The sequence below is a fragment of the Eurosta solidaginis genome, chromosome 1 (genome assembly GCF_040869045.1).
Source record: "Eurosta solidaginis isolate ZX-2024a chromosome 1, ASM4086904v1, whole genome shotgun sequence".
NCBI lineage: Eukaryota > Metazoa > Arthropoda > Insecta > Diptera > Tephritidae > Eurosta > Eurosta solidaginis.
In genome coordinates this window covers 284,610,683-284,636,762 of record NC_090319.1, presented here as the reverse complement: position 1 = coordinate 284,636,762, position 26,080 = coordinate 284,610,683, and the positions used below count along the sequence as shown (strand labels likewise).

At 37.7% G+C, this 26,080-nt stretch overlaps 2 protein-coding genes across 12 annotated transcripts in view; one reads left to right on the top strand and one right to left on the bottom strand.

Annotated features, from left to right (window-relative positions):
* The window catches only part of LOC137237408 (phosphoribosyl pyrophosphate synthase-associated protein 2), a 60,472-nt gene that overhangs the window by 18,781 nt on the left and 15,611 nt on the right, over window positions 1–26,080 (bottom strand). The window contains exons 1-2 of one of the 10 annotated variants that reach the window (XM_067761007.1): window positions 25,778–26,022; window positions 25,677–25,720 (exon numbers count right to left, since the gene is read on the bottom strand). The exons of 7 other annotated variants lie outside the window; for them this stretch is intronic. Coding sequence is in view for 1 of the 3 variants with exons in the window: in XM_067761001.1 (XP_067617102.1) it covers window positions 13–29 (17 nt within the window). In the remaining 2 variants the exon portion in view is untranslated. Of the gene's footprint in view, window positions 1–12; window positions 37–25,676; window positions 25,721–25,777; window positions 26,023–26,080 lie in introns of those variants that run through there. 2 more of the 10 variants (XM_067761006.1, XM_067761001.1) reach the window with 2 other exon arrangements.
* LOC137243324 (cytosolic carboxypeptidase 6) lies at window positions 4,110–11,734 on the top strand. Of its 2 annotated transcripts, none has more exons than XM_067770956.1 (5): window positions 4,110–4,950; window positions 8,351–8,913; window positions 10,141–10,512; window positions 10,582–10,897; window positions 10,964–11,734. In XM_067770956.1, exons 1-5 carry the CDS (start codon window positions 4,938–4,940, stop codon window positions 11,557–11,559), a joined length of 1,860 nt encoding a protein of 619 aa, XP_067627057.1. In that variant the 5' UTR covers window positions 4,110–4,937; the 3' UTR covers window positions 11,560–11,734. The 2 variants fall into 2 exon arrangements, with proteins under 2 accessions (XP_067627057.1, XP_067627067.1); XM_067770966.1 differs by lacking the exon at window positions 4,110–4,950 and adding an exon at window positions 7,865–8,259.

The following is a 26,080-nucleotide window of genomic DNA, read 5'->3' as shown; positions in this document are numbered from 1 at the left end:
AAAAGTACATACCGATTCCAAACTATCATTTTTGCTTTGTTGTTTTATGTGAATGCACAGAGAAGTCAATAAATTTTTCTTTTTTGATGATGGTGTACCTTCCTTTTTTTACATAAAGGTTACAACTTTATGACAATTTATGTATAATTGAGATCTTTATGCGTTTATGTCAACTTGTATGCGCCACTAGTTATTCACTGATATTTCTAATGCTCTGATATAAATAGCGGCATAAGCTAGCACAGCACTTGAGTATGTGGGAAAATGTAATTTTGTTTGTCTATTTCATCGCAATTTCTTGACACTCGATAGCTATTTTTCTTATTTTTATTGTCAAATGGAAATGTCAATAAACGAACCGGAGGTAGGTATGTTCGGCAATGTTGTATTTCAACTGAGTAAAAAATGTCTCAGCTAGTTTGTTTTAAAGAAAAAGGGCTGTCTGACGTGGAATCAACCATTATTGTAAACATACATATACATATAGCCCCTGAAAGTTTTTGCACTCTAAGTTAAGCTAGCTCAAAAATCGCAATCAGCTACCTAAGCGCAATACCAATAGATCTGTATCCTCCAGTCACTACTCACCGAGAAAAGGCTTGGTGAACACTAAATATTCTTCAGCGCATTTGAAAGAGTTAGTTTTCAACAATTTGTTTTTTGATTGTTGTCTAGGTCTAGAGGTGCGGGGATGACATATTCTTCTGTGAAGGCGCATGCTTTTTTCAGTGCTTTTACTGCAAATATTTCTACCATGGAGACCAAAGAAAATAAAGCAATGACAAGGTCACCTTGTTTCCCAAAATCCCAAATAACACAGAACAGTGGAAATCAGTTTTTGCGAGAAATGTTGTAGTGGCACACACTCCAAATCCACATCATAAGAAAACGCAAAAGAAGAAATTTAGTGTACTTCCTTTTGCGTGTAAGTTCGGCTCTTCCTTTATAACTCTGTTCTCTATGAAACGGTTACGCTTCCCTTAGACTTAGCAATACATCAGAAGAAAATGTGTCAAAATGAACATATATGAAATTAAATTGCGCTTAAATAAGAGAATGTATTCAACAATAGAAAAAGAATACTTGTGCTCAAATAGAAAACCCATAAAACCCAGTCAAAAAATTCAAAAATACAGTCACTGCTGTCCCTAGTATTTAACCGACTGTGTTCTTACAGGGTCATTGCTCAAGAAAAAATTACACGCACATATATTTTTTGGCGAAATCAAGGCTTCCCTGTGCACTAATTCTAAAAAATATCTTAAGGAAAAGGTTTCAAAAAGCGAATGAGTTTTCTTTACACGTGGACACTACTTTCAAAACGATATTTTTCGTCAGCATTTGTTGAGCGTTCCTTCATATTGTTAGCTTAATTGACAAAGGAGAGCATAAAGGTGATAAATGAAAGCCTCCCAGGAACTTAAGAAGTCATCTTTGTAAGCACTATGAAGAAATCCTGCACTTAACAACTCAGTCGTTTGAAAAAGAGGAGCATGACAAGGCTCTCAGAAACATCCGTCAAAAGGCGTCGGATCACTTTGCCAGGGTTTGCCAGGGATTCCCCGGTGAACCCCGCTTTTAAAGACAAATACCCAAAACTCGCAGTTGAGGATAGCAGCCTCCACAGGGAAGCGCGCGTCACTCTAGCTCAACTTCGATCTAGATACTGTAATAGCTTGAACTCTCACTTATCCATAATAAACCCCAACATACCCAGTTATGTCCCGCTTGTAGTTGTGTCCCCACACAAAACCAACTATCTTTTCAATTGCAATGGCCAACGTCTCTAACACATTTGTCTATCTGGACCATTCCCATTGAAACTGCAGGTCTCCTTAGACACCCATTAGAGGACATTGATGGCAATTGGTGAGTGGCCGCACTTATGCAACCACGACATGTACCGCCGACCACGACTTATTTGGCTTCTAGTATCACACATGGAGCTGCTTATATTTATATTTATTTTATGCTACTTTTACCCTGGCTTCAAATGCGTAATGCGTAATGAGTAATTTCAAAGCGTTTACCTTAGCCTCATTCGCATTCCCGTACAAGAGTAGACTGCCCGGACCAACCCATTAAACAATAGTGCGATAAAAAAGAAAAAAATTTAAAAATACGGTTTCTGGTAGAATTTTTAATTTTGCTGTATAATTTTTGTATAGCGCTAAGTTTATCATGAAATGTAGCGTGTTTTCCATTTTTCGAAACTTCGATATCGATTTTTTTTAAGTGGGCGTGGTCGCAAACTAATTTTTTTAATTTTCAGTGTATATATAAAAACAAGGACAACCTTAATGCCAAATTTAAACATGGTATCTTCAATCGCCTTTGATTTACGGCTTCAAAAACTTTCAAATTTTCATCTGCTATATGTGGGCCTTTTTTCCAAAATTTTAACAAATTTCTAATTTTGGTCATGAAGCCAACACACATATCAAGTTACATAATTTTATCTGTCTTTGATTGATCCACTACCATTTTTCGAAATTTCTGATATCAAAAAAGTGGGCGTGGTTATTATTCGATTTTGCCCATTTCCAATACCAATCTGTTATGGTTCCAGATAAGCCAATTTACCAAATTTCGTATAAACACATCAATGTCTGCTCAAGTTATCTCATTAACGTACGGACGGACGGACATGATACAATCAAAATCTTTTCGATGCTGATAATTTTTATATAAAAAAGTTCATATCAATCTCAATTCCTTTATGGCATTACAAGCCATCGTTATCCCATCGAAGTTATAACACACGCTGGGTAGAAAAATAGTTGGAAGTTTAAAACGTATTAGCGGGCAATAAAATGATAGAGCAGAATACCATCTGCCAGGTCCGTCTAATACACAGCGAATAAAAAATTTCGATATATAATGTCAAAACTAGCGATATTGATAAAAAAAACGCATCTGTATATTTGTACAAAATGGAAAAACATACATGCAGTTCCAACAAGTATAGTTATTATCTGTTAATGGGCTTTAAGTTTAACATTAGAGGCCAATTACACTTCCTTAACCCCAACGCCATAGTCGTAACCATACCCATATCCATAACCATCTCCAATGTGGTGTCTTAATCTAAAAATCGCGAAAATTTCATAAAAATGTAGAAAACGCAAAAAATTACAAACATATTCCAAAAAAAATAAGTCTCTTAGTCATAACGTATCCAAAACAATGAATAAAATCTACAAAAAGTTATTCAATTCACCAACTCAAATATTTTTAGGTTATGGATATGGCGAGAAACTAAAAACCAATTGGTTGGCTATGGTATGGTTATGGCGTTAGCGTTATGGTATGGCACCATTAATCGATTACATTGGCTTCCATAAGGTAGGTTCGATCAGCTGTTTTATCTGGTTATGGTTTTATGGTTATAAGTCACCATTAATTGGACCTTTACTCTTGAAATATTTGAGGTTGTGGGTATGTTTATTTTGTAATCATTGAAACGTTTCATCGAGAAACTTAATGACATACAAAGGTTTCTAAACACTAAACTTGAGGAGGTTTATACCTAAAGGCAATTATTCTCGAACAGTTCCTACAAAATTGTAAAAATGTACATCAGAAAGTTGAATGTCTTAGTACAGAAGCAGTTTTTTAATGGGAATTTTAGCCAGTTAAGAACAATAGACCTTTTACGAAGTATAGCAAAGAAAAATACGATGACATCTAAATCCGAAAAATTTTCTAAGTGCGCTTAATGCGTTTTAATATGGAACTTCTCATTTTAACATCGACCTACCCTAATTTAAACCCCTAAATGCCTATTAAGCTATTTAAGAATGTCAAATACAAGAAACTGATCTACACAATTAACCATTAAGTAGCACGCGCCTGCTATGAATTACCTAAAGCGCGAAAAGTGAGTTTATTACAATAAACAAGCTGGAAATGTTAACGATTCGTATAAGCATTAAATGACTTCGTTAAAGTTTGTGGCCTAGTCAAGAAACTATATGTTATACTTGCGCCGACTTCATTTCACACAGGATTAGCAAAGCACAAACACATACACAAAGTATACCTACTAACATACATATAAAAGGAAAATTCCTTAACTAAAAAGGTTATTTATTATATTGTAGGTAGAGCGTCGCTTTTAAGCCCGATGAAGGAACGTTAGCAACTGAATATAAAAATAAACAATGAATGAAATGGAATGTAAACAATAAATCGCGGGTAGGCCTAAGTTCAAAGAAAAGTATTTACATACTATGTACATTTCACTAAAACGCATGGAAATCCCAATATCGACCAAACAACGTCATTTTGCCACAAAAAAAGGTGTTAATGCTGAGTCTCTTTGGATGTTCTACCAAGTGTTCGGGGTATGTGTCAGAAGCTGTCAGAAGCGCAACGAAAAACTAGCGAAAAGTGAAAAATACCTTGATTTGCTTTTTATTCGGCTACAACAATCTAATGCAACTACTAACCGAGTTACAAGTACTTAAGCATTTCTACGCTACGGAAGACTAACTTGCCATTGTGACCAACTTAAATCCTTAGCCATTTTAGATGGAATTTTAAGGGGCGCGCATTTGTTGCACCTTCAAGTGTTACGTTTGTGACGTTTTCAAAAAGCTATTTTTACTACGAAATTCTAATAAAAAATATGTGTGCACAAGTGCATTAATATAAAATTAAAATCTATGATTAGCACGCGAGTTAACTCAAGTATAATGCAATAATCTTTTTGTTTTGACTTGAAAGTCGTGAATTTGTGGTTACCAGCATTTGATGGTGCAGTGCATTGTACTCATTTGAGTGTGGCATAAAAGTGGCATTGGCACGATGGCGGGAGTGTCTTCTGCCCTCAGACATGTGAACATAAGTTTGGTGAATTAAAATTGAAACGATAAACTTAAAGTTCTGGCAAATGATTGTGATGACTTAGAAAAGATATCAACGAAGATTAGAAAATGGGTGATTCAGGTGAGTTGCAAAAGGGGAAAGTGAAAATATTTTTTAAAATCTAGTAGATAAAGGATCAGTTCTGTGTTTTGGTAAGCAAGTAGAGTATATGCTATTTCTATGAAAATTTCTTAATCGATTCTTATGCGAAAAATAGAACCACATGTTCTTTGAGAACAGCAAAGGCCATACATAAAATTAAAATAAATGTAAGGCGCAATAACCTCCGAAGAGACTTTAGGGCGAGCTTCTCTTCATAAATGTTTTATGCCGAATCCGAAAGACATCTGCAAAGCAGATGAGTTTTCACTGAGAAGTTTTTTGTGGCAGAAATACACTCGTGAGTGCTTGTCAAATCACTGTCGAGGGGCGACCACGCTTAGAAAAACTTGTTTCTTAAATTCCGGCGTTGCTTTGTCCGGGGCGTGAACACAGGATCTTTGGTGTGGTAGGCCGCACCACGGCGACAGCCATATGTAGTTTTAGAAAAGTGGTCAGTGCTACTCCCCGTGTACAGTATCAATTCGCGATCGTAGTAGTGAATTTGGTGAAGCATCCTCGTAGCCAACAAATTAGACCCGAGTAAGTACTGAAACAAAAAGAAATCCGCAGTATAATTTGGGAAGAAGTGGGTTGTATAATTTGGCAAATATTGAAATTTTTATGAAGAGCAAGCCAGAGGCAGAAAAAAAACCACTCCAAAAACGCATACACGGCGATGGTGCTGTTCTTTGGTGGTACTACAAGTTAAACTGAAAAGAGTGATAAAAAAGCGCAGATGCATTAAATCAAAGATCTATTAAGTACTAAAGGAGTTCGTCTATTTGCGAACCAGCATTAACAGCGAAAACAATGTCAGCTAGAAATAAAACGGTGAATAACTCTTGCCAACAAGTATAGCTTTGAACTGAGTAAAGTCCTCTCCGCCGAACAAAAATCACGCTCTACAAGTCGCTCATGATGTATGCCTCGGACTTATGGACTGTGTCGAGATAAGATGAGATGGCTTTTGGCGTGAGAGAATTTATCCGGAAGATTTATGACCTGGTCCTTGATGTCAACGGCGAGTATCGAACGAGGTATGACGATGAGCTATTCGCGAACTATTTGCGAATAAAAGCTCAAATGTTTCGCTAGGCAAGTCACGAGAGGAAGACGCTCGGGCCAAGAATGTAATATCAGTCGATACAGCATTTTGGAAGCAAAAAAGGGGGAAACCTCCTTAGAGTTGGGAGAGGAAAACTTGGCCTCTCTTGGTGCTCCCACTTTCCGTCAGTTATCGTGAAACGGGGTAGCGGCCAAAATCGCTAAAGCGTTTAAGCGTCAATCAATGTGGTTGATGATGATGTTAACGGTAGTAGTAGCTCGAACCCGTTATTGTGTGAGTTTGAAGAGAGTTTTAAGCGCTAGCATCTTTAGATAAGAATCGGGGTTTTTAGTTCATTTCTTCAAAATAAGATGACGGACGGGTTACTAAATATAACATACAGTAAACCACCCGGGAGAAGCCTATGTATAAGAATTTTTCTTTTTAGAAGCATAGATATAACGCAGTTCACATTCGAAATCAATGAGCAGCGGTTCGCAGAGAATGTGGACCAGGATTTTATCGTTCAGTTCATAAGACAGGATTTGTGTATCTGATAGATTTAACTTGCTTAGGTGAGATCTCATAGATCCTTTATAAAGAAGAACACCTATCGCTTACTTCGGATAAACTCAAAGTCAAACGAGGATAGTAGCTGTGTAGCGTATATCTCGAAGTCTATTTTTATCCCGGTTTAAGACAGCTTTGAAGAGAACAGTGACAATCAAGGCAAAACCAAAACAAGCTGCTTCGACACGCAAAATCGCACTAGGCTCATTCAATGAGCTGCGCATTCTGCGGAGTGCAAACTATCTGAACGGCCGACAAGCAAATGCGGTACTGAGGCAAAAGATCTAAATCAAGGAGGATTAAAAAGCGGGTGGTATCACACCAAACCTCTACCTAATTTCCTCATATCAAAGCTACTTTATCCACTTAAAGGAGGTACCAACCATACTTTACTGAGAAAATAACTGTAAATTGCGACACAACGCAATCACCGCAGATTGGCAATCCGCACTTTCACCCCTTTAACAAACTGGGTACGACATCTGATATTAATCTAACGTTCGAGGTAATACAATTTAGGTAACAGCATTTGGAGAAAAAATAGGTAGCTGGCTACTTGGGAAAAACAAAACAGAAACAACGCTGGAAAACTTATAAAACCATCGGCTAGCCGACATTTAACAACACAAACTGGAGGTAGCTGTAGTGCCAAAGCAATAGACATATTAGAAAACGACTACAATGGTATTAGTCAATACAAAGTGATCCATCACCACATACAGCAGAAAGATGGGATCTACCTAAGTTGACGCGATTCTATCTGGCTCAACAACGATCTGGATATTACAAATAGTTATTCTTATTCACCTAGTAGATGTACCTCGGTTATTTTAGTGAAGCAAATTCCGCTAACAAAAACTTCACAAATTACAAATTTCCTAAGACTTTAATTGATGACAATTCTCTGAGTAGACGTAAAGCAGAAAAAATCTAAACTAAATCGTAACTTGGTTTTGAATTACCACCGACTTTAGCAACACCAAATAGACACTAAGCATGTAGCGTTGTTAACATCTTTTCCTTTAAAAATATTATTTCAATAAGGGGAGGCGCCTCTAACCTTTAAATACATTCAAGTGTATAAGATCATAAAAAAGATTATTGGCAAAATCAGCAAAGCAATCATATGGCGTGTGAGTACTAAAACTGCGATAAACGGCACGCACATAGGCACCTAACGATGAAATAATAAAGAAAAAACTATGAAAATGCCAAGGAGCTGTGAATAAAACACTTATGCGAACTGAGTTACTGACACCATTTATATGCATATTAAAGTGTCTAACGGCTAGAAATAAGAAGCTATCGAAGTAGAGGCGGAAGAGTTGCGGCATTTCCGCTGTCATGTCAGCTTGTTGCACGCGTTGCAGAAGGAGCGTCCTACGTGGAAAGGCTGTCTTTAAATAAAGATTTTCATATGTGTGCAAATGTATTAGAGGTTAGAAATTCATAATTGAAAAAAAAAAAAATCTTCAAGTTACTTCAATTTTATTTTTCATGAAAAGCTTACTAAAGTGGTTACCAATTTCTAAGAAATTAGATGGCATTTAGCTACGCTTCTTAAAGGTCGCTTTCTGAGAATAAAGTAAAAAAAAAAATTAAAAAAAAAATTATGTATGGTATAGCCTGTGATCCCTTGAGGCATACAAGCATGTATGAACGTATGAATGAGGGTAAATTTACGCATTGTTCTTCCATAGCATGGAGCTTCTGTTTGACTTTATCTAATATATATTTACTCCTTTTCCCCCTTTTTTCTTACAGAAAGCGAGGACAGCGATGGCGAGGGTGGTCTTGGTAATGTTTCACGCGTCATCATTCGACCACCGGGTCAGAGTGGCAAAGCCAAACGTGGTCATCTTTGTTTCGATGCCGCATTCGAAACGGGAAATTTGGGCAAAGTCGAGCTTGTTGGGGATTTTGAATATGATTTATTTATGCGTCCTGACACTTGTAACCCGCGCTTTCGCTTTTGGTTCAATTTCACGGTTGATAATGTAAAACAAGATCAGCGTGTTCTTTTCAGTATTGTTAATGTTAGTAAGCCTCGTAATTTGTTTAACTCTGGTTTGGTGCCTTTAGTGAAGTCAACAAGCCGTCCAAAATGGCAAAGACTACCAAAGAAGAACGTTTTTTATTATCGTTCATTGTTGCATCAAAATCATTATGTGCTAAGTTTTGCTTTCTTGTTCGACAAGGAAGATGATGTTTATCAATTTGCTGTGGCACCACCTTACAGTTATTCGCGGTTACAAGCGTATTTGAATGTGATTGATGCACGCCAGACGGAACAAAGATTTCAACGGAGTGTGCTGACAAAGAGTGTGGTATGTAGATGTTAAGTTGTGAAGTCTAGTGGGTTTCCGTTCCCCTTAGTATTATCAATTAGCTTAATCTTGACCAATGAGTTTATGCAGACATCAGCCTAGTCCAGCGAATTAAAACAGAGCGGTTACGTAGGCTAGGCCATTTTGTATGAATGAAAGATTATGAACCAGCTAGAAAGATGCCCCCTACTCCTCTGAATGGACCAGGTTTAAAACGATTTAAATTCCTTTGGTGTTACCAATTGGCGTCAGTTAGCAGAATGAAGGAACGACTGGCTTGTATTGTTGGATGGTCGTAACCGTTTAAACGGTTAAGCGCCAATTAAATAAGTAAATTAGTGCAATGAGTCTGGGACTTGGCAATGATCGTGTCAGCAAGAAAAAAGGAAAACGTTAACATCAAAGAGAAAAGCTAACACGGCTATATCAAATAACGCTACACTATCAGCATAGTCAGAATTAGGAGGGATATCTCCGAGCCACTCGCATTCAATCGCCAGGTTGTATTTGCTGCACAATGGCCAACGTAACAAATCAATGAATGAATGAAATACAAAAGACATCGCTAAAAGAAAAATGAGAAAAAGTTTTGAGTGCTTAAACGATACAGAATCAAGGCGAATCTATACAAGGTGATGGCAAAGCGAATTCAACCAATTCGCCGTGCAGGCGAATGTTAAGTCAAAAGAAAATTTGCATTGATTTCGATTAACTGACATATTGTTGTACAGGTCGTTGTATGGAAAATAATCAAGAAGAAGCAATCAGCTGTTGGGATAACAACACCTGGTACTGAATTCGCCTTGTACTCAATATTGAGTAGAGTATAAAAAATGAGTGCCAAAAAAAGATTAGTTTAAAAGAGTAAAATCGTAAGAGAAATAATGGTAAAGATTAAACGATGCCGAAATGAATTTATATGCGGACATAAACAATCATATTAGTAAACTGCAGTACTTTTGGTAAATTTTATGAGGTTATCGTCTAGAAAGTTTATTCCACTTCTGCAAACTGCTTTACCTTAAGACGATAAACATATAAACTTATCGTGAGCTCAGTCGTCAGACATCAAATAGGTGCTTTATTTTCACTCTTGTCTACGCTTTCTTAGTCCTTTAATATTCTAAAAGGCTTCCTTCCTCGCATCTTCAATCACTTCTCTCAATATATCTAATATATGTCTGTTGCACTCATACTCGTTCATTTCTTTTCCTCTCTTCCTCACAGCAAAATCGTAATCTCGATGTGCTCACAATCGATCACGTTGCTACCAAAGCTAAGGCGTCACGCGTGGATCGTGGTTTCATACGTGTAATTGTTATCTTATGTCGTGTACATCCTGGCGATACGCCCGCTTCTTATATGTGCCAAGGCTTTATAGAGTTTTTGATTGGCAATCATTCGATTGCAGCGATACTACGTGAAAATTTTGTTTTCAAGATTGTGCCAATGGTAAATCCAGATGGTGTATTTTTGGGTAATAATCGTTGTAACTTACTTGGGCAAGATTTGAATCGCGTATGGCATGTATCTACAGAGTTTTCACACCCTACACTGTATGCGATTAGAAATATGCTAAAGGAGCTGGATAATTCAGATGTAAGTATATCCAGTTGGCGGGATACTCTTTAAATTTCAATTTGAAAATTCATATTTTTTTCAACGCAGATTTATCAAATTGATTTTGTTATTGATTTACATGCAAATCAAAGTTTACATGGTTGCTTCATTTATGGCAACTCATATGAAGATGTTTATCGGCATGAACGGCATCTTGTGTTTCCGCGTCTCTTTGCTAACAATGCACCAGATTATGTAGCCGAAAATACAATGTTCAATGCGGATGAGAAAAAAGTTGGTACTGCGCGCCGTTATTTTTGTGAACGACTCAGCGATACGGTAAACTCCTATAGCTTGGAGATTTCAATGGGTGGACATTATTTGAAAGATGGCAAAACAGTAACACTTTACACAGAGGATGGCTGTAAGTAAAACAAACATTTATTATAAACTCGTTAAATATTTCAAAAATCGATCTTTAACTTTACAGATTACCGCTGTGGTCGCAATTTGGCGCGCACTTTTCTACACTATTATCGCTTCATCAATGTACTGCCTACGCCTTTGGTATCGGAAGTGCGGGTACGTCGACGCAATCGTCCACGAACTCATCACTCACGTTCACGTTCACGCACGCGCTACGAAGTGAAGATACGTCCAAAGACCACACGTTCCTATGCACCCATTGCTTATACGAATCTCTCAATACATTACGATTCGGGTGGGTCTTCCGACGAAGGCGGTTTCTCGCCTACACGTCCCACAGCACCGGGCAGCAGTCTCTTTAGTGGTTATCGCAATTATCGGCGCAGTCACGGTAGTTCTGCTGTTACACATGATCAGTATGCTTTGTTGGCTCTCAAATGTGGGCGATATGATCATTTAGGAGATTTTGGTGGCGCTGGTAGATCGCAGGCGTATCAACATGGACGTGCCGCTACGGCAGAGCGTTCAACTAAATCTGTAACATTCGAACAGCCATTGAATATACCGCCAAAACCATATTTATCGATTATTGATCTCAACCAGCTGACGCGTGGTAGTTTAAATCGTAAGGCGAGTAGTTTTGATGCTGATCATCGCTGACAAAGTGCGCAAAGTTGTAAAAAGGGTGACGGCGGTGTAAAACCAGTTAACAAGTAGTTAGAATAATACATTTTTTCCTCTCGTACACAATATTTCAATCAATGCATTTTTCGCGCTAATTAATCTTTGATAATGATTTTTGATCTACTAGAGGCAATGAACTTTAACGCTTTACTTTAAGAATTCTATTACTCCATGTGCATAAATACATTTTATTTACGTACTATAAAAGAAATACCAAGGTAAAATAAAATAAAGATAGAGCAATTATTTGGCAAAGTTGTTTATATACCGTTTTCGAGATAGGTGACAAATTTCGATAAGAGATGCCATACAAAATATTAGGTCGATTTAAATCAATTTTAATAGCCTAATTTTCTTTACATTACCATCTGCGAAATGATGTCTTAGAACGATAAGTAGAGCGAGCTCTTGGTAATCGACTCTTCAAACACTATTAGGCGATTAGGAAAAGTTGTTTAGTCAAGTAATCGATTAATACTAATCGATTTTTTTACAGTAACGGCCTGATTATGTGTTGCATATTTTCAGCCCTTATTGCTCTGCTGGGTATTTTATACATACAATGTCAAATGTTCCATCTTCTTCATCATTGCATGCATCTAGACAGTGTGCATAATCGATGGTCAGTGTCTTGACGTTTTTATACTCAGCGTGCTTTGCACACAGAGTATATTAACTTTGATTGGATACCGGTTGGTTGTACAGATATAAAGGAATCGAGATAGATATAGACTTCTATATATCAAAATCATCAGTGTCGAAAAAAAAAATTGATTGAGCCATGTCCGTCCGTCCGTCCGTCTGCCCGTTAACAGGATAACTTGAGTAAATATTGAGATATCTTCACCAAATTTGGTACACGAGCTTATCTGGACACATAATAGATTCGTATTGAAAATGGGCGAAATCGGATGATAACCACGCCCACATTTCATATATATAACATTTTTGAAAACACAAAAAACCTGATTAATTAGTAAATAATACACCTAGAATGTTGAAATTTGACGTGTGGACTGATATTGAGACTCTTGACAAAAATTTGAAACATTTTTTAAAATGGGCGTGGCACCGCCCACTTGTGATGAAATAAATTTTACAAATATTATTAATCATAAATCAAAAATCGTTAAACCTATCGTAACAAAATTTGGCAGAGAGGTTGTCCTTACTGTAAGGAATGCTTTGAAGAAAAATTAACGCAATCGGTTAAGAACCACGCCCACTTTTATATAAAATATTTCTAAATGGGTCGTGTACGAATAAAATAAGCTATATATTTGCAACAAAGAGCTTTATATCAATGCTATTTCATTTCCCAAGTGGATATATAACAGTAAATAGGAAAAACTTCAAATTTAAAAAAATGGGCGTGGCAACGCCCCTTTTATGATTAAGCAATTTTCTATGTTTCGGGAGCCATAACTGCAAGAAAAATTAACGGATCGTAATAAAATTGGGTACACAGATTTTCCCTATAGCTGGAAATATTTCTAGAAAAAATGGACGAGATCGGTTAAAAACCACGCCCACTTTTATGCAAAAGATTTTTAAAAGGGTCGTAGACGAAAATAATTAGCTATATCTTAGCGAAAAAGAGCTTTGTATCAATAGAATTTTACTTTTTAAATTGACATATAACATTAAGTTGGAAAACACTAAAATTTAAAAAAATGGGGGAGGCAACGCCCCTTTTATGACAAAGCAATTTTCTATGTTTCGGGAGCCATAACTCGAAGAAAAATTAACGGATCGTAATAAAATTGGGTAGACAAATTTTCCCTATAGTAGAAAATATTTCTAGAAAAAGTGGACGGGATCGGTTAAAGACTACGGCAACTTAGATATAAAACAAGTTTAAAAGGATCGTAGATTAGAATAATAAGCTATAGGTTAGGTTAGGTTGAACTGGCCGGTCCACGAGGACCTCACATAGGCTGATTGAGTCCGTAGTGTTACCAGAAGTTTGTTTTAGCGACCAAACTGAAAAACCCTATCAAAAACCAGGACCTATGTTATAAAATAACTCCGTCCTCTTGGCAAATACTAGAAGCTTCCTAGGACTTAAGCCACTTGCTGCTTCTAGATCTGACAGCTGTATCACTCCTAATAGCTGGAGTCTTAGCCTGGCAAGTGCAGGGCACAAAATCAATGATATTTCACTTATCAAGTTTTATTTTAAGAGGAAATGAGGAGAAATTTTTCTTAAACGGGCGGTGCCACGTGTTATGTAGAAAAGTAATTTATCTGAAATGAAATGTGCAATTGAAGCTCACGCTGAGTATATAATGTTCGGTTACACCCGAACTTAGACACCTTTACTTGTTGTTTTTTTAATTTCATTCAATTAAAAGGAAAGCAAATAATCGGTGTCTTACTTTGTTTGATTTATATACACCTGCACATTAATTACATTGGGCTGATTTGTTTATTTTGGCTCACTTTCCTATTTTCGATGAACTGAAACGAATGAAAATTGCAGCTGATCAAAATAAATTAGCATGAAATATGGTTACATTGAAAAGACGTGTCGCGCAGAGATAAAATGAATAGGTTGCATTCTTTTAAGGGCTTGTATGGCATTTATAATAAGAAGCCGTTATTTCAATGCGAAGAAAGGGGGAAATTTGAAGAGTTACAGCACGTATGTGGGCTTCCGCTGATACAACTGAAGTGCAAGTGACTAAATAGTTAGGCTATAAAGCTGAAGGGGCCATGTGACAGCCACTTTCGAGCGGAATTGAGTTTAATATGTGGGCTGTCTATGGACCGGGATGTCTACAGAAATAGTAACATCACAAAATATATCATCGGCCTCCTGTCGAGAGTTAAAGAATTCACTGTGAAGGAATTCCTAGCAGAATACATCTCTTGAGGCCTCTCCCGCATCCAAATTCAATCCATACACAAACAAGCCACTTGCTCCAGGTGAGCTTTTATCAAATGTTTTCTTGATATTTTGCTGTTGTTGCGATTTGCAATCAGCTTACGATTTTTCCTTTCAAAGGTGGTATCACACTAATTTTTGAAGAACGCAATCAAAACCAAAACTGAAACTTTTTGAACATTTTTTGAAGCAATCGAGGCAACAATGAATAAAGCACCATAAAAAATTATTTTATTATTCTGATCCATAAATCCACCTAAATCACATTTAATTAAAAAATAAATAAATTTGATTTTAATTATTTATTTTTCTGGCTGTCATTGGGTTAGGAATATCAGTAACAAAAATAAATCCAGTTTAACCTAGCCGTTTATAAAAGTCCACGCAAGTGTCCGCCATTCAATAGGGAGTAGCCAGACGGGTATTTTGCATGAGGTGCAAGCAGCTTACTACTGCCGGTTGCATGCGGTCAAGTATCATCTGGGTGAGAAGGCGATAATGGCTAGGGCACTCTAACATAATCGGTTCAAGCGTTAGCTAGGGGATTTCATCGGCAGCGTCTGACCACCACAAGGTGCACCTGCGAGCAAGCCGCTGTTGTTATTTTGCTAGCGACAAGGACACTACACGAAGGTTGTGGGAGGTGTTATCGTATTGATGGCCCGTCACTTTGCCGGACATATCTCCGGTACGTTCCGGTAACAAGTACCATTAAGATACTAGCCCGGCCATCTCGGGAACGGTTTAGTATGACCACATGTAACCTTCTAGGCCATACCGCCCTCCCACCCCCCAGATCCATGAGGAACTATGGGTTGCCAGAGCATATCTGCCGCGGGTATATCCTAATCTCATAACCTACTGGGGATCAAGCTGCTCGTTTATTAACGTGCAAGTAATGCTGTCATCCCTGCTGAGCGGGCCGTTCAAACGGTTAAGCGCCAGTTAAGTAAGTTAACCCAAAGTCCGACAGCGTTTAGGAAAAACCGCTCTAAACTCTTTTCTATGAACTAGCGCAGCCATTCAATAGAATATCATTAGCAGCTTAAGTTGTGTTCTGTGAGGTGCTTTGAAATAATCTTAGACCAAAAACCTTCTGTCATCAGCTTTAAACACTGCAATTGGATAGCAAAATAATTAGCAATTAACCATATGTTCTCATTGCCGCCAAAAAGTAGTGCACTACCGCATATTAATGGTTTATCTCAACGTCATGCAAATTATTCGAATTCATGTGCATCTGCTTAGCTGACAAGATAGCCGCAATAAAAGCATGTCTTTTACCGTCCAATCTATTAGCTACATCCTAAATGAGTACATATGATCATTGGTACTTAATGGAAACAAATTTGGCTTGCTGCCAAATTCAATTCAAATCGTTGAAGAAACTTTTCTTTACTTTTATAAATGTTGATTAAATAATAACAATTGGCATTCGTTTTTACTGGTGTTCACATTAATTTATAAATCAAAACATCCAAGAGTTTTTTATACAAAAATACATCAATACGCGAAATAAATTATGTTCTACTGTGTACATTAATATATTTAATTATACAAAATTAGGCGGACTACAAAACGAGATTTATACCAATATTCTTAGTATAAATCTTCTCTTTGTTACCAGCCGTTACACATTACAACATCCTTGCAAATCAGTTGAAGCGTTAGTTTATATTTCGTAAAACTTGTACATAACGAGTAGCAAACCTAGCAATCCCAGTTTGAATACTGCTATTTTACATACTTATAAATGTACATTGCGTATACATAACATTTATGATAACTTATCAGCCATTCGTGGTCCATTAATTCAAGTTAATTACGTTACCCTTATAATGACTTCAAAATGTCCTTCATTAGCTCCATCTGAAGGAATGCGTGACCCTGTATATTAAATTGATAATAAATGTTTTGTTTCTTCTGTAGGGATCCCATTCCAGTTTACACATAGTCCCATTCGGGACCTAATATATCCGACATCAAAGTGATTTTTCGCAGACATGGCTGAAACAACATCTGCATTATCCGTGTGTGGCTGATCCCGTGACGAACCGCTTAGGCAGTCGGTTGAAGGTGTTGTAGTTATATCGGCGTGCCCCTTATTACTGATTCCGCGGTCACATATTGATTATCAATGTAACATTGCTGAAAGCTCTGCCACGGTCTCCTAATTCTCAACTTCATAGACAGGTCTATTAGCCTTTCATTGGTTCTGAGCAAAAATGATGTAGTGATTTGGTACTCGAGTCTGGGCTACCTGTTTTGGTATGCTTTAAGCGTTTTGAGCCGTTATCAACTCAACTTTGACCAACTTTGTACTGTTGGCCTCGTATTTCAAGAGGTGATGTTGGTTTTAATCTCTTCCCCATCATCTCCCGGCGGGATATATATATCGTAACGTTATCTTTCTTTATTAGCCCATGTGCCCTATCTCACTTTGATACTACTTTCCTCACCCTTGCTATTTCCTGAAGTGCTTGTCCGCACAGAAATTAGAATATAGACCTTCGTCTGATCACTATACTCGCTCTAACAAGTCTCGCTTTTCGCAACTTTCCCTAGGTTTTTAAGAAGACTTAACACCTTACTCCAATTTGGCGGCTTCGTTTTTCATTTGAATTTTCTTAAAGGACAAGCTATATTGAGTACAGTGAAATAACTCTGAAATGAAACAAGTCCTCAAAAACAAGTGAAATACTTACTTACTTAATTGGCGCTTTACCGTTTAAACGGTTATGGCCGTCCAACAAGGCACGCCAGTCACTCCTTCTCTCTGCCAACCTGCGCCAATTGGTCACGCCAAAGGAGTTTAAATCGTTTTCCGCCTGGTCCCTCCAGCAGAGCGGGGGCCGCCCTCTTCCACTGCTTTTATAGGCGGGTTCCGATAGAAACACTTTCTTAGCTGGAGCACCGTCTTTCATTCGCATACCATGTTGATGTCTGCGTATAGCTCGTACAGCTCATCGTTAAATCTTCTTCGGTACTCGCCATCGCCAACGCATAGAGGTCCATAAATCTTGCGAAGAACTTTTCTCTCGAACACTCCCAGAGCCGTTTCATCTGATGTTGTCATGGTACATGCTTCTGCACCATATAGCTGGACGGGAACGATAAGTAACTTGTAGAGTATGATTTTCGTTTGCCGAGAGAGGGCTTTACTTTTCAATTGCCTACCTAGTCCAAAGTAGCATTTATTTGCAAAAGTGATTCTTCGCTGATTCCCAAATAAACGAAGTCTTTTACTATTTCGAAATTATGGCTGCAAACAGTAGCGTGGTTGCCAGGGCGCATATGCGCTGACTATTTGCTCGATGACAGCAGGTACTTCGTTTTGTCCTCATTCACCATCAAACCCATCTTTAACGCTGCTTTTTCCAGTTTGGTGTAAGCAGAACTAACGGCGCGGGTGGTTAGGCCGATGATATCAATGTCATCAGCATATGCCAGTAACTGCACGCTTTTATAGAATATTGTTCGAGAGCGGTGTAAGTTCTGCAGCTATTATAATTTTCTCCAGCATCAAATTAAAGAAATCGCACGATAGGGGTCACCCTTTCTGAAACCTCGTTTAGTTTCGAACGGCTAGGAGAGGTCTTTCCCAATTCTGACTGAGCTGATGGTGTTGCTCAACGTCATTTTGCACAGCCGTATAAGTTTTGCGAGGAAACAAAATTCATAAATAGCGGCATATAGGCAGCTCCTCTTCGTGCCGTCGAAGGCGGCTGCAAAATCGACGAAGAGGTGATGTGTGTCGATTCTTTTTTCGCGGGTTTTTCCAAGATTTGGCGCATTGTGAAAATCTTGTCGATTGTAGATTTACCAGGTCTGAAGCCACACTGATAATGTCCAATTAGCTGATTCACGGTGGGCTTCAATCTTTCGCACAATACACTTGACAGGACCTTACACCAGTATACGATATTAAGAAGGCTGATTCTGCGATAGGTGGTGCAGTTTGCAGTATATCTCTTCTTGTGTACACTTAGATTACAATCGTCGGGCATGCACTCGCCCGCCCATATTTTGCGAAGAAGCGACTTACCAACTTACTTATTCCATCATCATCGATTGCAGGATCGGGTTCGTCATCTCTGTGCGGTAAATCGTTGAGCAGAGAAGTGTTCCCTCCATAGTCTAAGTACTCTCTGGGCATCAGTTACAAGGTCACCGTTTCGTTCTTACAGGAGTTTCCCCGGTCTTAAAGCCTTCCGCCTGTCGCCGAATTTTTTGGCAAAATTTTCGGGCGTTATTCCTGGTGCTTAGCAGCTCAAGCTCCTCGCACTCACGCCTTTCTGTCCCTGCTTTTTTCTTCCTGAAAAGGCGTCTCTCTTCCCTTTTTAACTCGCGATAGCGTTCACACAGTCCTCTTGTTGCGCTCGCTTTTAACGTAGCCCTGTAGGCAGCGTCTTTTCTTTCAGTTGCAACGCGGCATTCTTCATCGTACCAGTTGTTTTTCCGCGACCACTGGTAACAAATTTTTTCCTCGGCGGTAGTGCAAGTGCTTTGGAGATATCCTCCCACTGCTCCTGCATTCCCTCAGGCCGAGTTGAGCTCTCAGAGAGCAGGTGTGAGAGTCGAATTGCGAAATCATTGGCAGTCTGTTGCGATTGCAGCCTTTCGACGTCTAGCTATCCTTGTGTTATTATACTCAGTTGAGCAGAGCTCACAGAGTATATTAAGTTTGATTGGATAACGGTTGGTTGTACATATATAAAGGAATCGAGATAGATATAGACTTCTATATATCAAAATAATCAGGATCGAAAAAAAATTTGATTGAGCCATGTCCGTCCGTCCGTCCGTCCGTCCGTTAACACGATAACTTGAGTAAATTTTGAGGTATCTTGATGAAATTTGGTATGCAGGTTCCTGAGTACACGTCTCAGATCGCTATTTAAAATGAACGATATCGGACTATAACCACGCCCACTTTTTCGATATCGAAAATTTCGAAAAACCGAAAAAGTGCGATAATTCATTACAAAAGACAGCTAAAGCGACGAAACTTGGTAGATGAGTTGAACTTATGACGCAGAATGGAAAATTAGTAAAATTTTGGCCAATGGGTGTGGCACCGCCCACTTTTAAAAGAAGGTAATTTAAAAGTTTTGCAAGCTGTAATTTGGCAGTCGTTGAAGATATCTTGATGAAATTTGGCATGAACGTTACTTCTATTACTATATGTACGCCTAATAAAAATTAGCAAAATCGGAGAAGGACCACGCCCACTTTTAAAAAAAAATTTTTTTAAAGTAAAATTTTAACAAAAAATTTAATATCTTTACAGTATATAAGTAAATTATGTCAACATTCAACTCCAGTAATGATATGGTGCAACAAAATACAAAAATAAAAGAAAATTTCAAAATGGGCGTGGCTCCGCCCTTTTTCATTTAATTTGTCTAGGATACTTTTAACGCCATAAGTCGAACAAAAATTAACCAATCCTTTTGAAATTTGGTAGGGGCATAGATTTTATGACATTAACTGTTTTCTGTGAAAATGGGCGAAATCGGTTGATGCCACGCCCAGTTTTTATACACAGGCGTCCGTCTGTCCTTCCGCATGGCCGTTAACACGATAACTTGGGCAAAAATCGACATATCTTTAATGAACTTAGTTCACGTGCTTACTTGAACTCACTTTATCTTGGTATGAAAAATGAACGAAATCCGACTATGACCACGAACACTTTTTCGATATTGAAAATTACGAAAAATGAAAAAATGCCATAATTCTATACCAAATACGAAAAAAAGCATGAAACAAGGTAAGGTAATTGGATTGTTTTATTGACGCGAAATATAACTTTAGAAAAAACTTTATAAAATGGTTGTGACACCTACCATATTAAGTAGAAGAAAATGAAAAAGTTCTACAGGGCGAAATAAAAAACCCTTAAAATCTTGGCAGGTATTACATATATAAATAAATTAGCTGTATCCAACAGATGATGTTCTGGGTCACCCTGGTCCACATTTTGGTCGATATCTGGAAAACGCCTTCACACCACTCCCTTTTAAAACTCTCATTAATACCTTTAATTTGATACCCATATCGTACAAACTCATTCTAGAGTCACCCCTGGTCCACCTTTATGGCGATATCTCGAAAAGGCGTCCACCTATAGAACTAAGCCCCACGCCCTTTTAAAATACTCATTAACACCTTTCATTTGATACCCATATCGTAAAAACATATTCTAAAGTCACCCCTGGTCCACCTTTATGGCGATATCTCGAAAAGGCGAACACCTATAGAACGAAGGCCCACTCCCTTTTAAAATACTCATTAACACCTTTCTTTTGATACCCATATTGTACAAACAAATTCTAGGGTCACCCCTGCTCCACCTTTATGGCGATATCTCGAAACGGCGTCCACATATGGAACTAAGGATTACTCCCTTTTAAAATACTCATAAACACCTTTCTTTTGATACCCATATTGTACAAACAAATTCTAGGGTTACCCCTGGTCCACCTTTATGGCGATATATCGAAACCGCGTCCACCTATGGAACTAAGGATTACTCCCTTTTAAAATACTCATTAGCACCTTTCATTTGATACCCATATCGTGCAAACGCGTTCTATAGTCACCCCTGGTCCACCTTTATGGCGATATCTCGAAAAGGCGACCACCTATACAACAACCACCACTCCCTTTTAAAACCCTTATTAATACCTTTAATTTGATACCCATATCGTACAAACATATTCTAGAGTCACCCCTGGTCCACCTTTAGGGCGATATTTCGAAACGGCGTCCACCTATAGAACTAAAGCCCACTCCCTTTTAAAATACTCATTAACACCTTTCGTTTGATGCCCATATTGTACAAACAAATTCTAGGGTCACCCCTGGTCCACCTTATGGCGATATCTCGAAACGGCGTCCACCTATGGAACTAAGGATTACTCCCTTTTAAAATACTCATTAACACCTTTTTTTTGATACCCATATTGTACAAACAAATTCTAGGGTCACCCCTGGTCCACCTTTGTGGCGATATCTCGAAATGGCGTCCACATATGGAACTAAGGATTACTCCCTTTTAAAATACTCATTAACACCTTTCATTTGAAACCCATATCGTACAAACGCATTCTAGAGTCAACCCTGATCCACCTTTATGGCTATATCCCTAAATGGCATCCACCTATAGAACTATGGCCCACTCCCTCATAAAATACTCTTTAACGCCTTTCATTTGATACACATTCCAGGGTTTCCCTCGGTTCATTTTCCTACATGGTTATTTTCCCTTATGTTGTCACCATAGCTCTCAACTGAGTATGTAATGTTCGGTTACACCCGAACTTAACCTTCCTTACTTGTTTGCTCCTTGGTTTTAGCCACGCAGAGGCGGGTGCGTATTTTGGTTGCGACGAGACAATGGTCTGAGTCGATGTCAGGTCCTCGGATCGTGCGCACATCTAAAACACTGGAGACATGCCGTCCGTCTATCACAACTACTACAACAACTATTGCGAGTACTTCGATCGGGGGACGGACATGTAGCTTGATGTATCTTTTTATGCATAAACATCGTGCTGGAAATGACCATGTTTGGAGCACCGGCAAAGTCAATCAGCCTGAGTCCATTAGGAGAAGTTTCATTGTGTAGGCTGAACTTTCCGACCGTAGGGCCAAAAGCACCTTTTTTGCCCACCCTGGCGTTAAAGTCGCCAAGCATGACTTTTATATCATGGCGGGGGCAGCGCTCGTATGTGTTCTAATTTTTCATAAAAAGCGTCTTTCACCTCATCGTCTTTCTTCACTATCGGTGCATAACACAATAAACAAGTGAAATAGTTTCAAAATATTTTCCACACAAAATGGGACTTATTCTATTATGAAATATGTAACTCCTAGAGCGTTGGATTTTATTTCGCAATTTCCACGCGTTTCCCTACCCGGGAAACGCACGATATCCATACATTAGCATTCGATACAGTGGGGATTACTTATACACCACAACTTAATTGACCTAACGCCGCTGTACCATACCCCATCCCGCCGAATCTAAAGATGTTCATCTTTTGATATGAACACGCATCCGACCTCCTACTTCCTTGAATAATTCAAGTTTGCTTTTATCACATTTCTCTCCTTTCTTTCTCTTTGCAGGTTGTGTTTCACAGATTTAGAGGTGTAAGTCTTGTCATGACGAATACCTAGTTTCGCGATCCTGGAACGGGAACGTTTCCCTCTTTCTTCCTCTCTTAAAATTCTTAAAATCAGGCTTGTCGCCTTTAATCGAGCGGTGCCTTTTCTTCCCTGTCTGACTACTTGCTCCTCAATCCTTTCTCCTCCTTCCACTGCATTACGGGTCAATGTCAAGTGCTCGCCTTCGATGGGTCGACCAACGCTAGTTTCTCTTTATCTTAACTCTATTACACGGGTCAACACAAAATTTGACTTTGACTTCCAAGCATGTAATTTCAATTCTTTTGGTCGTAATTTGACGGAAAAAAATATATGGCACAAAAAACTTTGCGTTCCTATTTAGGAAACCGCTTGAACGAAATTTTTCAAAATCTGTGGTTTTAATTTTTACTTGAAAATGAAACAATTCGAATAAATATTTTTATTAAGCTTTAATATAGAAATAACTTACAAAAAAGCGGAAAATGATTTAAAAGTGTATACTTTTACTTTTTCTTTTATGTTCATAGGTACTATCCCTCAATAAACCCCAAATATAGTCTCCCATCATGTATTCGTTATATTGGCCTTGATAACATTGTTCGAAGCTCATAATGTCTTGATGAAAACGTTCTCCTTGCCTGTCTGATTTGTGGACCAACAAAAACACCAGCTTTAATTTTTGCTTCCGGTAACTTTGGAAAAAATTTTCTTAAGTACTCAAATGCTTCTGAAGTTTGATCCAGTTTATTGACAAATTGTTTCATCAACCCTAATTTAATGTGCAGAGGCGGCATTAACACTTTTTCCGCTTCAATAATTGCCTCAAATTTTATGTTTTCTTTCCCAACACAAAGTCCCTTTCTTACAGGCCCCGACCGTTGAGTATAATGCTTAGCATCCGCTCTACTGTCCCATAAGCACAAATAATACGGATACTTTGTATATCCGCTTTGAAGGCCCATCAAAAATCCGACCATTTTAAAATCTCCAATCAGCTGTCAGTTGAACACGCGATATTTTACAGATTCAAGCAAAATTTTGACACTTTCATAATTTTCTTTAAGATGTACTGAGTGAGCAATTGGAAGAGATGGAAATTTATTTCCGTTGTGTAATAAAACAGCTTTTAAACTTTTTGTTGAGCTGTCAATGAATAAACGCCATTCGCTAGAAACACAAGGTATGCCAATTCGAACATACCATTTATGTCATTACAAAAACAAAGCCCATCTTCTTTTGTGAAAAATGTTGAGAATGTTTCATGCCCAGTTCGCTCATTCGTGATATTAACATCATAAATCAAATTCCACTGTTTTAAGCGAGAGCCTAAAAGCTCTACTTTTTGGTAAATTTAAATCTCTAATCAAATCATTAAAATCTTCAGTAGTGATTAAATATTTTGGTTGTTCTAGTGTCGGTGAAAACTCCTTATCGGCATTGCTTTTATAAGAACTAAGAGATGATCCACTTCTCTGCTATAATTTTTTCGGTGGCTCTAGTACTGGTCGTGACAAATCGTGTGCGACTAGAGCAGAAGAAGATTCAAGATCAGGATATTCGATAGGTTTTGCATTTTTATCTCTACGTCTTTTACTCGCATTCACAATGCGAAAGTAGCAGTCTTTAACGTGGTCTTTTGGTTCTCGCCAGATTCTTGGTGTTGCAAATTTCATAGATCTTTTCTCACCTCAATACCAACCTAGAATATAGAAAGAGAAATCAATACTATTTAAATAAAATCTGCTTACCTTACAAACATCTTTTACAATAACTACAAGGAACATGTATTGAATCCAAACAGGACAGCCAAAATATGCTTCGTAGACTCACAGAGGATGAGAGATGTATTTAATTCATATTTTATATCTCGATCTTTAGTAAATTGCCCACATATATAATAAAAAGCATCAGCTTCATATTTACACTTTCGCGACGACATTTTAGGTTATTCTAGTTTTTTACAAAACACCTGATCGTTGGTTGTCACTCTACCGCCATGAGTATTGTTACTATAACAATTACGAAAGCAAACTTTATACCGAAAAAAGGTATTTTTATAATAAAACAGGTAAACATGATATAAACTTTGGGACAAAGAACAATTTTTTTTTGGAGAGTCATGTTATTATCTTCCGCTTGAATACAGGATTCGCTGTCGAGTTGGAGGTTTTTAGTCGCCGACATCCTGCTAAGGACTCATACTAGGTTCAAACACACACCAAATTGGCAATTTATACTATTTGGGCAATTTATTACGCAATTTGTTATATAATAAATTGTAATAATAAATTGCCAATTTAAAAAAAATTGCGTAATAAATTGTTTCAAACTGCAAATGCAACATTGTAAAGTGTGTTTATTGAGTATATTAAAAGTCAGTTACGCATGGCTGAACTATATGGTTGGCTCATCTCATCAGCTGACTTTATGTCTTTCATTTCACTGGAGTAGGGATTGTCAAAAGAAGATGGCAAAATCAAAATGAAACCAAAACATTGAACACATTTTCTTACAACACACAAAAATTTCAAAGTTTTATGTTTTCATTTCATTCCATGCACCTAATACCAATACGCACATTTTGACAGTCTCAACAAAGATATGTTCTTACTGTAGAGATGAGCCAACCAGCTATCAAATTACTATTGTGTAAGCTAAATAGAGTTGTATGAACACCACTCAAGTTAAATCGAAATAGCAATTTATTTTTCTGTTTGAACATAGTATCACATTACACTTTAAAAACAGGTGAAAAAATTACATAAAAAATAGGAATAGCCTAATAATTATTCATAGAAAAAATTGTAAATGACTATAAAACTATTCCCATCAATTTCTTACTGGGCATATTGTAATAATAAATAGTTGCAAGGCGCACGCATGACTATGTAATTAGTGATCGGAACAAATTTTTTACATAATAAGTGCAAACTTACAAGCTTACAAGTCTCTTAAGTAATTTAAGCAACTTGCAAAGTTTTCTATGTGACAAACATGGTAAATGCATATAATTTTTCAAACTCACAAACTAAAGGGTATTTTTTCTTACAATAGTAGTTTCACATCATATGATCTGCACAGTTGCCTGAAGAACTAAATAAATTACTTAAAGTTTCAGTAAAATAACAATTTTGAAGAGCACTAAATCACCTCTATTATATGTGAGCTTCACAATCTGCTTTGGCAAACTTTTAAAAACAAGAAAAGAAAAACACTTTTGTTGAGCACAAATCTTCTTCGAATTATTTCTTGAAATAAATTAATTAAAATTTTTATAAATAAATTCTTCCATTTGGTTTTTAATTAACATAAAGTAATCATTAGACCACTTAATTGTCACAGAAGACGCGCCGTGGTGATAACCGTAAACCCGAATGAGTGATAACTACCACTTGGTCACTTTGTGTCTAGTATACAAAACATTCTCGTTCGGTTTCCAGCGATCAACTGACA